The 17,051-nt window shown below is 41.6% G+C and overlaps 1 protein-coding gene across 5 annotated transcripts in view; it reads right to left on the bottom strand.

Annotated features, from left to right (window-relative positions):
- Positions 1 to 17,051, bottom strand: part of celf4 (CUGBP, Elav-like family member 4) — an 87,214-nt gene that overhangs the window by 8,639 nt on the left and 61,524 nt on the right. The window contains exons 3-12 of one of the 5 annotated variants that reach the window (XM_038696330.1): positions 14,652 to 14,700; positions 8,520 to 8,648; positions 7,474 to 7,553; positions 6,966 to 7,106; positions 6,537 to 6,675; positions 4,714 to 4,866; positions 4,163 to 4,273; positions 2,688 to 2,750; positions 1,973 to 2,053; positions 319 to 462 (exon numbers count right to left, since the gene is read on the bottom strand). In XM_038696330.1, coding sequence (XP_038552258.1) covers positions 319 to 462; positions 1,973 to 2,053; positions 2,688 to 2,750; positions 4,163 to 4,273; positions 4,714 to 4,866; positions 6,537 to 6,675; positions 6,966 to 7,106; positions 7,474 to 7,553; positions 8,520 to 8,648; positions 14,652 to 14,700 — 1,090 coding nt within the window. The remainder of the gene's footprint in view (positions 1 to 318; positions 463 to 1,972; positions 2,054 to 2,687; positions 2,751 to 4,162; positions 4,274 to 4,713; positions 4,867 to 6,536; positions 6,676 to 6,965; positions 7,107 to 7,473; positions 7,554 to 8,519; positions 8,649 to 14,651; positions 14,701 to 17,051) is intronic. The other 4 variants (XM_038696333.1, XM_038696331.1, XM_038696332.1 and 1 more) reach the window with 4 other exon arrangements.

Raw genomic sequence — 17,051 nt, 5'->3', positions numbered from 1 at the left:
GAGCACAGTGGCAATGTAACTGTGCAAATTTGACATTAAAACAGAACTAATTTCTGTCATGATCAGTTTGACTATTGATGTGTTATAACAGTTATATATCAAAGAAATATTCATCAAAAAATAGAAGAGCTTCAAAAGAGTTACTGTCAGTGATTTACTGTAGATAAATGCTCCACTGTTTTGTTTTCATTTATTTAAGGGAGGGGTGTTGAGAGGTTAGGAAAAAGGGGTGTTGACTGCGGTAAAGAAGGTGATTAGTAAAAAAGAATAATCAGAATAAATAACCAATAATCTTTTGGTTTGGTTGTTTTTACCCACCAAAGCATTTACTTTGGTTTGTCGCCCGATCCACAAACACTTTGGAGGAGATGACATTACCGAAAGGCAGGAACATCTGCATCAGCTCTCCATCCCCAAACTCCTGAGGGAGGTGGTAGATGAACAGGTTGCAACCCTCTGGTCCTGCACACGGAAACGGAGAGAGAGAGAGAGAGAGAGAGATGGGGGAGAAAAAAGAGAAAAGGGGCAAAGGTCAGACAAAGAGAGACAAGGACAGAGAGAGAGGCATAAAAGGTTGACAGCGGCAGGAATAGACTCTGTGATGATGGGAAGGAAATGCAAAACAATAGGAATACAAAAAAATAATAAAGGCATAGAGAGAAGAAAAATTAAAGTGGATAAAATAGCATTCGCATATTCTCAGTCAAGGTGTACTTAAAGGCCGAGAAAACAGCCAGTTAGCTTCTTACTACAATTTTTGTTCCTACATAAACACACAAGTTTCCGCCAAAGTTACAACAGTTTCATGACACTTTTGTATTTGAGTTCTCATTGATTTTTGGTTGTCGGAAAAACGTGATGTCACGAATGTCCGTGCACCATGCACCAATCAGGATTTTGCGGCATTTCAATATTTAATCAAACCACACAAAAGCTGAATCAAGTTAGATTATTAATCAGCCACTTTTTGATTAAAAGTAATTTTTGGAGCAAAAATGACCAAAGTTCCTCAGCTTCTCAATTGTGAGATTTTCTGCCTTTTCTTTACTATGTAAGAGTAAATTTGTTCTATTTCCCGATGAAGCAGAGGCCTGTTTTACCAAATATGCAACATTAAAGCTCCAGTCTGCAAAATCATTTCCTCTCCTGTGAAACACACCCAACATCAGCTTTTGAGAGTTAAACTCTTAGTAAGTAATAACTATGGATGTTTTTTTTATATTTAATGTTGATGAAAAATACTAAGTTCAAACCAAGTTTATCTCAGCACGCAGTCAGTAGTTGAGTTTTGGGCGCTCGGGTGGTTTGACAGTTTCAGCGATAATGGAAAACCTCACAGTCTCAGTATTCACAGCTTTCAGGTATCCCCTATCCTGAAAGCTACCACTAAATGCTTAAATGGTAACCTCTGGGGTGCCACAGCTGTTAAAAGATTTGCATTGTTTGGCTTATTTTCCACAAGAGGGCAGTACGGTCCCAAGCATGAGTGTCCCAAGCCTGGAGGTCATTGAGTTCATAAGTAGGTTTACAGCTCAGTTTTAAACACCCAGTAATGGTAGTAAAGTGAGTTACCCTACAGCCAGCAAAGGCAGCCACTACATCATAACCTGACACAATAAATATTCTTTTTTTTTTTTTATTTTGCTTTATTAATTAATCTTCAACTTGTCTCCACCGACTGTTTTAAAAGGATGAAAAAGGGGAGTTCAAGCTTGTCAGTCTGATCAATCCAGGCTGATTCTGTGTGCTGTACTCTGTTGTTAGTGTGGGTTTTTTCTGAATATTTGTGCTTTTGGTAAGAGGTGAAACCATGCCTGAAAACAAAGTGAGGACTGTGAACATTTTTGAACGTGGGTGTTTATTCAAGGACTATATTGCCAAGTGGATTAAAGGCGTGAAGTAAATATGAGTAAATGTTTGTAGCATGTATGAATATTTAGGAGTGAATGGTGTTTGTGTGTGTGTGTGTTACCTTCTCGTTGCTGCTGCGGAATGATGGGTGGAGGGTGGGGGAAGGCTTGGCTGATCTGGCCGTATGCAGCGGGGTAGGCTGCTGAGACGCACACACAAGCAGTGCGGATCAGATAACAGTCATGACAAGAGTACACACACACACACACACACTTGGATACATACAAACAATGTGATATATGCAGGGGCACAGCAGGCAATCGATCAGAAAACAGACAATAGAGTCTACGTGTTGCACACACACACACACGCTGAACACAACAGAGAGAATATATTGATGTAGTGAGTCTGAAACACTTAATGTTACATGATCAAAATTCAAAATCAAACAAAGGGATGTTATCTTTCTCCTTTCCTCATACAAATATATACACACAGCCTTGTGTCACTATCTACGTGGGCACCTGTCGCCGACATAGTGCATTCCCTAGCCCCTTGCTCTAACCTTAACCATCACAACCACATGTCTGACCTTAACCCTTCTCCTAACCTCAAACTAATTCTAACCTGATCCCTAAAACCAAATCTTGACCCTCAAAAAGCCCTTTAAATGTGTGGGGTTCAGCATTTTGGTCCCCACTAAGCAGTCGGACACCAAAGGTATAGTGGAATCCCAGTTTTTGGACCCCATGAATATAGTAAAACAAGCCCACACACCCACACACACACACACACACACACACAGATCAGTGCTGCTGTGAGAGTGACAGACAGACCTGCATACTGCTGGACACCTGTGTAAGCCTGCTGGAGAGGATCAGCTGCAGTGGGACTTTGAGCTGCTCCATGAGAGACACAGAGAAGAAGAAGGAGGAGGTGGTGGAGGGAAGCATGGATGGATGGAGGTGTGTGTGTGTGTGTAGGGGAGAGATGAGGCACAGAGAGACGGAGAGAGAATGTAGATGGAGGAGAGGAGGAGAGGGCACGGAGGAAGGGGAGAGTAATATATAACAAGGGTAAGAGGGAGGAGGGATGGAAGGAAAGAAGAAAAGCAGAAAGGTTAGAGAGCCGAACAGTGAAGGGTCAACTCGCTTCACTTTCAGTATGTGAGGAACTGAATTCTGAATCTCTTTCTCTTTTGCTGGGCTTTTTTACATTAGGTTCCTCCAAAAGCATTTCAAAAGTAGCTTGTTTCTCCAGAAAAGTAAAACTTTTTTTTTTTTAGTAAAACTAAAAGGACCACAGTTAAAACAAACACTGTCACCACGGGAAAGGAAAAGTGATCAACTTATAGTCATAAACTACCTATCATAAACATGTTATCAAGAAGAAATACATTCAGTCTACTGTAGTTAGACATGTAAAAAAGGACAATTACGATACACACTCACAACACTGGATGCACCTGTTGCTGTCACTTCACATGTAGGAGTTAGTTAATTATTGAAAAATTAAATGTGAAAAAAGTCCCCCATTCTACACACACTTGTAACTACCAGAGACGCTATGCCACACTTTATAACTACCCATGTGTACACATAGTACATGCACATTAATTACACCACTGAAAAAACACACACACACACACACACACACACCGATACTAGATACTACTACAACACCAGAAATACTGAACACACCGTGGACTAACAGCAACACTGAAAAACGGATCTGACAGCCACAAGGAGAGAAGTATGGGCTCAGATAAAGGTCAATATATTTTAAGTGTGTAAAATCAACTTCAGAAATCATTTTAAAGGCTGTGGTTGCATGTCATCCTTAGTAAACCTGTGAAAAAAACTGTTGCATCAAAAATTTTATGTTTGTGAATGTCTAGATAAACTTTGTTGACAAATTATGCAACAACAGCGAGGGAACATAAAGATTCAAAGACAAAAGAACTCCTTCTGTGAACATCTGAGTGCTGATTCAAACTGTGTGAAAATCAATACTCAAAGTTCCCACACCATGTGTGACACTGAAATTACACATGAACTGTTATGAGTACGAATTTCAGCCCTGCTTTCGGCTATACATGTCTGGGACACTGAAGTTATTGTGACAGTTTTCTGCTTTGAATCTCAACTCATTTTTTTTTCTCCAACTACAAATCTTTACTAAACATTCACATATTTCATGCAGTTTTTTTTACAGGTTTACAAAGGGGGATAAAAAATCTTATTGACTCTTTATTTGAGCCCATAGGACAAGGGGCTGGGGGGATTAGGAGGAGGGGGGTGGGGATCGCTACCTTCAGAGAGAGAGGAGAGGAAGCAGCCACCCTGAACCCCAAAACAACTCCGCGGAGCCACGCCCAAGCCGTTTTTCTCCGAGTCCTCCCTAAAAACCACCTCCTGCAACACTGGAGAGACAAGAGTGTAAAAAAACAAAAGACAGATTTTTCTTCCACCTCTTCACAGACAAAAATCCAATGAGGTACTAGCCACGGCTCATGAAACAAGCGAATACTTCGGCTCCAGCAGCCCATAAGCACCTTTGCCAAACACTCATCTCCTCTACATGCTGACTGTCTGTCGGCTACGTTCGTCTGGCCTCGGTCCCCCTGAATATGCTTCAAGGCTATTCACGCCTTTAAGCCAGCAGCATGCACACGTTCCCCATTACAATGAATGTGTTTACTGCGGAGGGTGTCTATAAGGCTTTAAGTTTTTAGGGAAGTCATGGTTAAATAAAACAAACAGTGTATTCATAATGTACACTGCATTCTTTTTTATATTTTTCTGGATCTCTGAGAGTTATTTTGTGTGTTTGCATATGTGCCCCTGAATTGATCAGACTTACCAGGATAATGGTGTATCCCGTTGGTGAAGACAGCCTCTGCAGGAGGCTGCCCATTTGCCTGGGGGGGCGGCATGCCAGTAAAACCATTTACACTAATGGGGGAAGGGATGCTGGTCACTGTGGGGGCGCTGATGCCTGGAGGGGTACTGCCACCTGCAGCCACAGGGCAGACAGGCAAAGACAGAGAGAAACAGTAAGCATCCAACTGTATTTTTTTCTAAGACATTATGGAGAGGTTTTACTTTGACTGGCCACCTAGTAACTCTTGGAAATGTCAGAGTTGCCGGTCCAGTGGGCCAGTGAAGACACTAAATGTCAGGGCTGATTTCTTGTCTCAGTATGGCCCTTACTGTGAAAACAACAGCCATTAGATCCAAATCTTAGACATATTGTATATGAATAGTGAATACTGTGTCGATGATATGTTATGGGTACCAATTATGTATTTGTCTCAGATGATTGCATTTTATGCCCAAGGGGCAATCTCCGGGTCAAAAAATTGAAGCCAATGCAGATGTGCCTTAAACAAACCTGCATTCATTTTAATGGCCAGCAGGAGGCGACCCGGTTGCAAAAAGAAGTCAGATTGCATTGGAGTCTATGACAAAGTGAGGCTATTTATCACTTGATTTATAACCTCAGTAAACACTTTCACAATGATGGTCTCAATCGCTAGTTTCTTCTTCAACACAGCATGATGTTCATTTTGTAAATTATTGTCCCATTTAGAGGAAAATAGACCACAAAGTACTGAATGCTTCAGAACGTGGCTATTGACAAGTCGCCTCCATGGGGACCTGTCAATCAGGATAGAGGTGAATCGTATCCACTGCACTGTGTACATTTAATTTAATTTAATTTAAATGCCAAACTAGAGGCTTCAAAGCGGTTGTCCTCAAACCAGTAGGTGATATCACGGTGACTACATCCACTTCTTTTATACAATCTATGGTTATGCCACAATGCATTATGTTCATTTTCACCCTTTAAATGCAACTGGAAACATTTACGTATAGATTTTAATCCACTTTGTTCCTTGTCAGTGTGTTTTCCCACTGCATTGCTACAGTAACCTATTTTCAAAAATATAAATATTTTAAGATTTGATTTTTCTCTATCTAATTTTCATGCCATTTATATCAAGTGGGTAGGAAAAATCACCCAAAAGTCGGATGGACATGTACAGAACATTATTTTGTGACATTTGTAAAATTACGATAGATCCGATAAACAGCTTTGGCCCTTTGTAGTTCATCGGACTGTCTGTTTTATTTGAAATTCAAACTACTATTTGAACATGGAAGAAAATCTTATATTTGATTTGTAATGATCTCAAATTCTAATTCTCGGTGTGTAAGGGCAACGGGCCATGCCTTGTATCCCACTGGGGGGCACTGTAGACTAGGCTGTTGTTCTCTTTGTTAAAACAAATGGAGAAAACTGGCGAGCTGGGCTGAATGGACCATGACATCAACCCATTTGGGAAGTAATGAGAGGAAGCAGTTTGGATTCTACACCATCAAAGGAAACATTTGGGATAAAAGTAAGGCTGTTTGCTGACTTTGTTAAATGCAGCTACCTTACAGTAATGTTAGCTTGTCCCTCGGTGAGGCGGCAGAGGCAACGCAACTGAAGGTGTGTCAGTCCTACAGTGTAGTTTGGGATTAGGTTATAAGTGTTGTGTTTCAATTGATTTGAGCAAATTTCCCCTTCCTTTGCCATTGATTGGTTGATAATCTACTGTAATGCCATTTCCACGCTGGACAGAAATACTTAAAAATCCAGTGTGGGTCCTTTAACCTTTGGTCTTTCACCACTGTTACCTGATGTTGGGGTTAGCGGTGCTCCTGGGAGGCCATTGATGGTGGCCATGTGCTGCATCTGGGCAGCAGCAAAGGCCGCCATTGGACTGAGGTAGCCTCCTTGGCCTACAGATGCCATCAACGCTGCCTGCTGCTGCACCTGCACAGTGGAGGAGAGGGGATTATAAAGAGGGTCGATGTACGAGGCCGAAAACAAAGACCACTAAATAGAAAACAGGTATTGAACCTTATGAAAAGTTGTTATTATTTCCAAACCAAGATTAACAAAGACATTTTACATGATCTCCAAGGGAAATAAAGTTTTCCTAATTGGAGAGATTTCAACTTTTTTTTTTTCCTTTGCTATTTCAGATGCATATGTGGGCTAATCTCTGTGGTTCACTGAATAAATAACTGTGGATAAAAAAGCCGTTTTGCGGGGTGTCTTGCCTGTGCGTAGGCTCCGTAGGCTCCAAACTGCAGGGCCATAGGGTTGAAGATGCCCATCTGACCAGCCATCTGCTGCATGCGGCGTATGGTGCGCTCCTTATCCGTGTCGGCGAACTTTACCACCAGACTGGATGAGGCCCCCTGTGCACCCACCCATCCACCCACCCACACACACACACGGCAGGCAGTACATGTTAGCTGGTACTGACAGACACATGACATAAGCTTGTATCTGCTCGCACACGTCCTCTCCTGCCAAGGCAATGACCTCAGAGCTGTAATTGGTGCCCATTGCCTTGAAATAGTTAGGATGGGTCACATGCAAAGGATACATTTCCTTATTGGAATTAATAAAGTATAACTTAACTTAACTTTAAGAAGGTAATTAAGCGCTATGTGACTCATCTCTCCATGTGACTCACCTCTCTCACATATATCTACATGCTTGCACACACACACACACACACACACATACACACACACACACACACAGTTACATTGTACTCACAGGCATTGTCTGGCTGCCGTGTAGTGCACTGATGGCTGACTGAGCTTCAGCATGAGAGGAGTATTTTACAAATGCACAGCCTAAAGAGAAAGAAAGAGAGAGAGAGAGAAGAGGGACAAAATGAGTAAAGGGAATAAAGACAGTGAGAAGAAAAGAGAAACGTTTGCTGTAAAGTATATCGTACGGTATCACAGCAAAACTTTCCCAGTAACAAGACAAATAGTAAAACATTTCCTGTTTTTTTTCCACCCGGGATAAGTTTCCTATAGCATTACAGCAACAAACATTTAATAAACAAAGCCCTCTTTGCTGAAGAGGGTTGCATCAGTGTTGATCGACACTCAATAAGCGGGCTAAACATGCCACTCTGACACCATTAACAACTTTGGGATCCTCTGATGGGCCTTAAAATGCCACAGCATTCTGGTGTCGCTTACTATTGACAAGCCCCGTTGATGAATTTGAATGATCAAGTTCCCAGTAATTATTGAGCTAAAGCCCACTTAGCCGAGTAAGCTGGCTGATGAGGCCTTGTTAATGGAGCTTCACGGAGGAATCAGAATGATCAAGCCCACTGTAATCATCAGGCTTAGTTATCATCGGGCCTCATTGATTGGCTGCTAAGCCCACTGATGAACTTCATGCAGTGAACTTGTGTAGCACAACATTTCGAAAGGACATTTTTCTGGCATGACATGAAGCCTGCTGGTTAATAAGGAGGTTGACTTTTTTTTTTTTCCCTTATCAGAGCCATGTAGGTTGACTCATGAGGTTAATGGGGTTCATCTGTAAAGAGTTAGCGGTTTATATCTCTCATCCCTGTGGGCAAAACTTTCAATTGGCATCTACTGTTAGAATTGACTAAATCGACAGCATTCTTATGTAACCACTCCTCTGATGACTGGGAAATAGCCTTGACATCACTCAACATGGAGTGTTTAAGGGGAACTTTGCAAAGTCACCAACTTTGAAAGGCCAAATCATTTCTGTGCAGTAGCCTGTGAAGAAGTCTGCTGGCTCAAAGTCATAAACAGCAACAAACTCACCTTTGCTGTTTCCGTCGGGACCTCTGAGGATAGTGCATTCCTCGATGCTGCCGAAGGACTCGAAGAGGCGCCTCACATCATCTTCTGACTGTTGCTTGTTGAGCATGCCCACAAAGAGCTTTCTGTCTTCTAAAAGGAAAAGGAAAAGGTCACAATCAGAGGATCACAGAAGCCTTTTGATAATCTACATAAAGACACGCCATGTTCACTGAAATAGAAGCGCTTTTGCTCATCCTTAGTTCCATGCATGACAGTATACATTATCCAAGATGACATATGTTATCTACCCATTTGTTCATGTTACAAGCACATCTTTAGATCTCAGTTGGATGTGAATGAAGCTACTGGCTTGAAGTTATTTGCTTAACCACAAATTCTTGTTTAGTATGCTGATTCTCAACAAGGGGTTCATGGTTCTCAGCTCCATTTGGAAAACATCAATAACAAATTGAATAACAATCAATGTTCATAACAAGTCACTGACACATGACGGTTATGTTATTACATAAAGCCACATTTTGATATTCGTTAACTTTAGTGACAAATGCCAGTGGCAGTAATTAAGCAGGCCGCACACTGGGCCGGATTTACTAACATCCCGAATAAAGAGTATTAAATTGCGTGTGTATTCTAAAATATTGGACGTGCAATTGTAGTGCCTGTTATGGGTGATTAACTAAGAATTATTGTGTAGTTACGACAACAGGTGCAAACACAATGGATTTGGCAGTATTTAAATGAAAAACTGCTTTGGGAAACCCCAGTATGCTGGAATGACCCAGATGCGAGGACAGGGTGCAGCAACTATCTGATCTCCTGTCCCTAGCCCTGTACGCCCCAACGTCCCATTCCCTATCCGATACTTACAATGGGTTGTGTGGCTATTACGACTGGCGCGCAGCGAACAGTTGGTGATCGTTCCCTCTGGCTGGATGACTTACGCATGTCCTACGCACACTGCGCGAGGAAATGCAGAGTTGCAAGAAATTTGGGCATGGCAGGGTATTGTGTGACTCCTTCTTGTAACTGGCTCCAAATCAGCCAACACCTGAAGAGGCGAAATGTGCGCGTTATTTGTTCCTCAGTCATGCCAAAAATATTGACATGAATGGAAAAAACCCTTTCTCTAAGCCTGTGTCTCGCAATGATAACAGCAGCCTCCTCTGCGCAACTCTTGCCGGTTTGCACCTTCTTTTCAAACGTATTAAATACAGATGCTGTTGCACTCACATGAAATTGCTTTTAGGCTTATGAAGTAAATAAATGTATTTGCATGTTGCCCTCCCATTACTTTTCACAATAAACGCCCCAATTGCATATTCATATTCAAGTAGTAAATGAACAACAGGTGCTATCTTGCACTTTTGAAAGACATCATTCTCCGTGCACACTGTTAGTAGATCAGCTTACATGTTAATTTGCTGGTGATATCAAGTTTGGACATGTTTTTACTCACGCAAACCTTTAGTAAATCTGGCGCATTGTGTATTTTAAATGGAGCTGTATATGCTGTATAACATACTTTTCTTGGTACATATTTTACTTACAATAAGACTGAGTTACAGAGAAGATTTGGAATATCTGGTTTTCCATTTATTAATGATTTTTTCCACCCGAGCTCCCATTACACATTTGTAGTGGAAGAGTGAAACTCAAGGCGAGAAAAAAACTTTTTCTGTGCAGTCTCTGTCCACTGGGAACACCTTTGATGGTAAGAACACAATACTTGCTCATATCCTATTTGGGACTGCTTGCTGGACTTGTGTCTGCAGTAAAAGTGTGTTTTTAACCAAGTGCCTAATACTTTTGTGACAAAAAATGTTGTTACAGGCTAATGTTACACTTACAGTCAGACTGAGCTTCAAACCTGTTTGGCTTACAGTTGTAGAGTCGCTCAATATTTTAGATAAGAGGCTAATATGATACTCCACACTTCATGAGAGTGCAGTGAGGGAATGTTGTGGTTATCCAATTATTTCAGACCTTTATCTGTAGCATCTTTCTCCATACCAACTGAGCTGATTGCCTGTAATAAAGCAGTGTGAAGCAAGTCTCTTTTTCAGGCAAATCTTTACTGTTCTGTACACGGAAAGTAAAGACTTGTTTCTGATCAATTATGGAATCAGGTCACACTGGTCATTCTTCCCTTTTGTATCTCAGTTTACAGTGGACGGTTACCTTTGCACTACTGTCCTTGTCACTGCTAACTCCACTTTTAGCATGGAAAGGCTATAGCCAGCCGCATAGCCAACAGCAACAAACCTTATCAGCGGACACTTGTGGTGTTTACACTGTTTCTACCATGACCAGCTAGTAGGACTTGCTAATGCAGCAGCAAGGACATGATCCCTTACTGGATTCCCACAGCGACTGGCCAAGCTGGAAGCACCGCTGCGTGGGACTAAAAATATCTGTGATGATTTGTGCTTTTTCCCCAGTGTAAAATATATACACAGCTCAGGCTTCCTGGATTCGATAGTTCACAACATGTCATGGTAGAGGAGTATATCTGAACATGAGAGAAAAATAAAATACTCTCTCTGCTAAACTTCAGACATTGTTTGTGGCAAATGAATCCCTTATAGGCCAGCAAGTGAGACTATGGGAACGGTAAATCTCATCTTCCATTTCTCTTCTATCACATTTCATGTTTACATAGTTGTGAATACATTATGTGAGAAAAACAACACCTACACTCAGGCACAGATTAGACAAGACAGACGCGTGTGCCTGTCTTCACTCAGGACATAATTCGAATTTAACAACACATTTGGTTGTTATTATAATTAAATATGCATCACACACAGGATGCTGATGCCTGTTGCACAGTAATGAGGCAGTGTTTTTAAAAATGTGGGGGAAAAAACAAACAGAAATAACAAGTTATATGCAGGCAAGTCAAAGTTTATGTTGAATCCTGCAGACAACTACATGAATGTGGGGTGCAATGGGACCTGTTGTCTGGTGTCATCTGTTGGCAGCTGGGCACGCATTTTTCTCAACATGACCACAGGAAAGTACTGAAAACCATTTCCAAAATAAAATGCCAACTTTTCATATTATCAAGTCACACAGTACCAATTTAATGTGTCAAAATATTTCTCATTTATGAACACACACCATAGCAACCAGCCCATTTGCACAGAGCAACTGCTGTCCTCTTCTATCTTGAAGTTAAAATTGGCATTAAAATTGGCAGAGCATTTGTGGACCAAAAGCAACACATAACATAAACCAGAATGGTCTTTTTCACATTTTTCTACAAACAAACTTGTATGCGGTCAAAAAAAGAATTGCAGGATGATATAATCAGATACAAATTCTACATGTATTTGTATTTGTTTTAATAAAATAGAGCCAGACTGAGGTCCCCCATCAGTTCATCATTCAGCATGACAGCATGATTGAGTCACTGAGTGAGTGTTTGAGGGAAATTGTGAAGCAGACGGCGAAAGTGTGTTAGTGCACGACAGTAGCAGATGTGTCGGTGTGCAAGGCCGTCTGTTTTTACGTTACACAGAATCTGAGCTTTGCGGAAATGGATGTATATGTTGGGAAATTAATGAGCCTCGGTGCAATTGCCTCTGAATGCTCTCTGCAAATTAACGTGAGGTTATGCGTGTGTGTGTGTTTGCATGCAAACGTGCTTAGGGTCTGTTCCCCACTGCCTGTGCCTGACAGGGTGTCCTTGCCGAGTCAACAAGACTAATCTGCGCTCTGGCCTTGCACTGAGGGGGTGGGTGAGTGTTTACAAGAGTGGAGCACACATAAGGGGTGGAGGACACACAGATATGCACACACATGCACATACAAATCTTGAAATGTCTGGCCCCCCACCTTCACACACACACACACACACACACACACACACACACACACACACACACACAAACACAAATTGATGGTACACACCTCGTTGTTGGACAAAGCTTACAGTTCCCCAGGGAAGGCACCAATAAACCGCACATCTTTCTTTGGGAAAGGACTAAACTCACATGCACACACACTCATATTCAGCTAGAAAGCAAGTCAATATACATCGGAGTGTCAAGAACGATGTAAACCTCTCTCTCTGTCTCTCTCTCTCTCTCTCTCACACACACACACACACGTAGACAACATATAACAATGGCTGCCTGATTTCCCTGTAGCCTACAGTAATATTTAGTAGGCAGGAGTATTGTAATATAAAAGTAGAGTATTACTATTTAATTTCATTATTTCTTTTTTGCTGCACTACAGTAGTATTCCTTTCCATCACAGCATCATCAGTTGCACTTTTAACAGTAGAATTCCTTCCCCCCTAACATTATCAATTAGACAGTGGTGGAAAGTATGTAGTAAAGTAAGTAAATGTGCTCAGGTGCTGTTTTTACATACAATTTTTGGGCACTTTACTTGAATATTTCCATTTTAGGGAAATACTTTTATATTTCTATACCACTACATTTCAGAGGGCATTTCATACTTACTCTGCATCAGTATCTGTCAGTATATTAGACATAAATAGTTACTATCAGTATTCAGATTAAGGTTTATATAAAAAAATATGATAAGCATATTCAATGCATTGCAAAAGATTAAACCAACGGCTCCCAATCTTTTTGGATTTTGATCCCTTAGAAACAAAACACGGTCTAGTTGCGGCTCCTTATCACATATTAAATGTCTATGAGCAGTTTCACCAAAGAGACTTTTTGTCTGAACTTCTCAAATGGTTTCATTTTAATTCTGTTCTGTTCAATACCCAAAGAGGTCAAATTAGCCATTACTTCACAAATATTAGAGAAAGGTCTAAAAAAACTGTGTAGTAGAACTTTGTTTTTCATCTTTCCTACACCATCAATCATCTCACGATTTATTTTGCAACTCGCAGGAAGGGGGGTTGACCATTGGACTGAACTACCTAACTTTATCTAAAATATTTAAAAGTAGCCTCAACTCCACCAGCTACAACATTGAAATCATCATTAAGTAAAGGATCTGAGTGCTTCTTCCACCACTGCAATTAGAAATGTAAAAGCCTGACAGTACAATGTAGGCTTGCACTCATGCCTGAGAAAAACACCCAAGGGACAGGAAAGAAAAAAGAAGAAGAAATAATATTGGGGAAAAAAGTGGAAAGTGGGAAAAAAACATGATGAGAATAGAAGTGGGCTGAGGACATACAGAGGAAGACAGACGCAAATAACAGACAGAGGTATGGACGTCCCGCATCGCCCTCACTTTGCTTCCTCACGGTTGGTGCCTGCCTCTGTTCCCTCCTGCTCCATCAATCATACTCAGTTCACCACCAAACTAAATAGTAGAGGATGTTGCACAATCTCTCTTCCTTTTCTTAAAGATTTTTTTTCTTTACAGACTAACACCTCTCTCTCAGTCCTTATGCTTCTTTCTGCTTATCAACCTTCAACTCCTTGCATGCTCTATTTACTACCCCCCCCCCCCCCTTCCCTATTTCTTATGACTGAAGAAGCACTCTGGTGCCAATTATATTAACAACTGCAAACTTTGAAAGACTCCAGCCAAAAACGGTCAAACTGCATCAATCTTCCCTTGTACAGTCCATTGATTGATGTCAGGAGCAGGTCACTACATGTCTAGACATAGAAAATGCGCTTTCAGCTGTCTTAGCTGTCAATACAGCGCGCACACACAATACCGGACATCCACTTTCATTCACACAGATCTGTCATTTGATTCTGTAGTTAATTTGTCTGAAACAAACTTGTGGCGTGAGTCAAATAGGATTTACTTTGTTACAGACAACCTTATTAAATGTGTTTGACAAAAAGAAGTGACCTGTTTTCCCCTCAAGCCTGGCAAAGATGCCCATGTTTCTGTGTATGTTTGTGCATGTACATACATCAGTGCATATGATGAAACTCTAAGAAAGGAGCATAGAGGCCACGCCAGCCAGGAAGAGCACTGTGTACATAATGTGTTCTGAATACTGGAGGGTCCGGCCAGGCCGTGCTGTCAGCCTGCGTCGAGGTACAGGGCACCGTCTAATGGGACAGATAATGGTGAGGCTGATCCGCACAGGCAGCATGTTTGTAAGGCTAGAACAAAAGAAGGAAGGTAGCAAGTAAGGGGGGAGGAAAAGAAGAAGGAAGGACGAGCATACAGTACCTCCTCGACTCTCACTGTCTGCTGGCTTCACCTGGATTGGTCTGTTCATCTGTGACAGAGAGAGGAAGAGATGACAGATAATAGAAAAAGAAGAAAGAAAACAAGAGACAAAGAAGCCAGTAAGCATCATGTGCTCATGTAATATCACATGCTCTATCCCTTCCCCCCCAAAAAAACTTTTTCAGAATCACTCAGCCAAATTGCACGTAAAGTGTATTGAAAATCTCCAAAGCTGTAGCACTTATAGCCATTGGGGGTATGGCTGGTTGGGAATATGGGTTGGAAATATTATTTGATCTGAGATAAAAGGAGAGAGAAGGGTTGGAAAGGGGGATAAGCAGAGAGATGAAGGGAACGAAAGAAAGAGGGATGAAGGGAGTATGGTGGAGGGGTAACTCTGGTTCAGCACAGCTACTGTGACTGTGTATCCTCTGTGCTGGTGCTTCTAGATGCTCGTGTGCCATCATTATATGGTCTGTGTGGACTATAATGTGGTAGATGTATACACACACACACACACACACAGGAAAATCAACCTGTACACACAAACATAAATATAAACAAAGGACGTATGAGTTCTCAAACTCCTATAAGCCTCACTTCAAAATGTTCTTGCACAATCTTCTCTTAGCCTCACACACAAGCCTGTGTGCACGCACAAGCACGCACACATACACACACACACACACCACACACACACACACACCACACACACACACAGTCTGTCCCCCAGTGAGACCTTTCCACAGTGTGTCCGCTGAGGCCCTCCTTTCATTTCACTCCTGCCTGTCAAACCTTCCCTCTCCGCCTCGCCACCCTGCTAAACGCTCGCCGCCAATCAATTTTTAATAATGCCAATCGCCACGCTGCCAGGAGGAATTGGAGAAAGGAGGGGGGAGGAGAGGAGAGGAGATGAGAGGAGAGGAGAGGAGGAAACTGAGGATGAAAGGGGAGGAGGGAAAGGTCAAGGTTTCGTGTAATGCAGCATCAGTGTTTTGCTAAATGTCATTAAAATCTTTCCTTTTGAGTTTCCTGATACAGTCGTCATCTTAATGAATGTTGCAGCTTTCAGATGATTCACCAAAAGCAAAACATTTTAGCGCAAGGACACCATGTCACGACGCAAACACAATTAATGCTCGGACCTTCACCCCCTTCTGCCACTTTTCTGCTGCTAATATTAAATCACATCATTCTCCATAACACTTTAAAATGGAGTTACCCATTCCTTCCTCTCCCTCGTCTCCTCCCTCTCTTTGACAGCCAAGAGAACCCTACTAATGTTTTTAATGTGCTGTGTTGCATTATTTATCAGGCTGGCTGTTGATATGGAAAAAGGACAAGAGGGGATAAAGGAAGTGGGGAATGGAAAAAAGGGAGTTAAAAATTAGTAAAAAAAAAAGGGAAAGAGAGAAATAAGGATGTGAATAAAAAAAGTGCTAGATAGGAAAGAGAGAAGTTTTAGAAGGGGTGAAACCAAACAGGGTGAGAAAGAAGAGAAACTAATTGAAAACAGTAAAACAAAATGTGAAAAAGGAAGTGGGGGGAGGACAGAGCAGAGACGGAAAAGAGGACACACGGGGAGATGAGGACATAGATCAGAGTATAGGACAAGGTCAGCCCAGTGCTCCCAAGGGACCTATAAGCCGGCATACATATGAGCACTTTTACCGTGACCCATACAAATGGCCTGGCCTCAATCTGACCTAATTGTGTTTCACCTCCGCTGGTTTTATATGCAAGTTACAGTCTTAACCTGCACGGTATGGTACTGACCCTCTGAGGTTATGTTTAATCTTCCTGGTCTTAATTTCACTCTGCACTGAGATTTTTGGGACCTGGAGATTTGGGTTTACTTTATATTTTACTAAAAAAAAGACCCTCCCCTGCTCACATAAAAAAACAAAAAAACATTCCCCCCTTTTCTGACCCCACAATTTGTATTAAAGCTATAACTGTTATTTTGTTTTAATATCCATTCTTAACACCTAGAATGCCATGAACTAACTTCACAGATTAATCACTAAGTCTCTTAATTTCATTTGCTAGTTGAGCAGCAACATGCAGAAATGTCCGCTCATAAATTTTAGCTACAGTTCAAAATAATGTTAAGTGGTTAAACTATTATTTTCTTTTGTCACTGAAAGCTGAGTGCAGTTTGATGGGCTCTCAATCAGTGGTTCCCATTATCCAGGGTCATAAACTGTTTCAAGGTCAGTTTCATCATCCAGCTCATAATGGGGTGAGTTAGCACCAGCCCACTGGACAACCGATCCCAAAACAGTTGTTAAAACCAGACGCTGACTAGCACGGATAGCTCCCCTTGGATGTCTGTGGTTGTGTTGTTATCCAAAGCCAGATGGCATCATTGAGCAGCAGTAGCAACACAATGCACTGACA

This window comes from Micropterus salmoides, unplaced genomic scaffold (genome assembly GCF_014851395.1).
Source record: "Micropterus salmoides isolate LMB-PRFRI ecotype aquatic unplaced genomic scaffold, ASM1485139v1 Ms_hic_scaffold_4, whole genome shotgun sequence".
Taxonomy (NCBI): domain Eukaryota; kingdom Metazoa; phylum Chordata; class Actinopteri; order Centrarchiformes; family Centrarchidae; genus Micropterus; species Micropterus salmoides.
The sequence above is the reverse complement of the archived record's forward strand: the minus strand, read 5'-3'. Positions and strand labels throughout refer to the sequence as shown.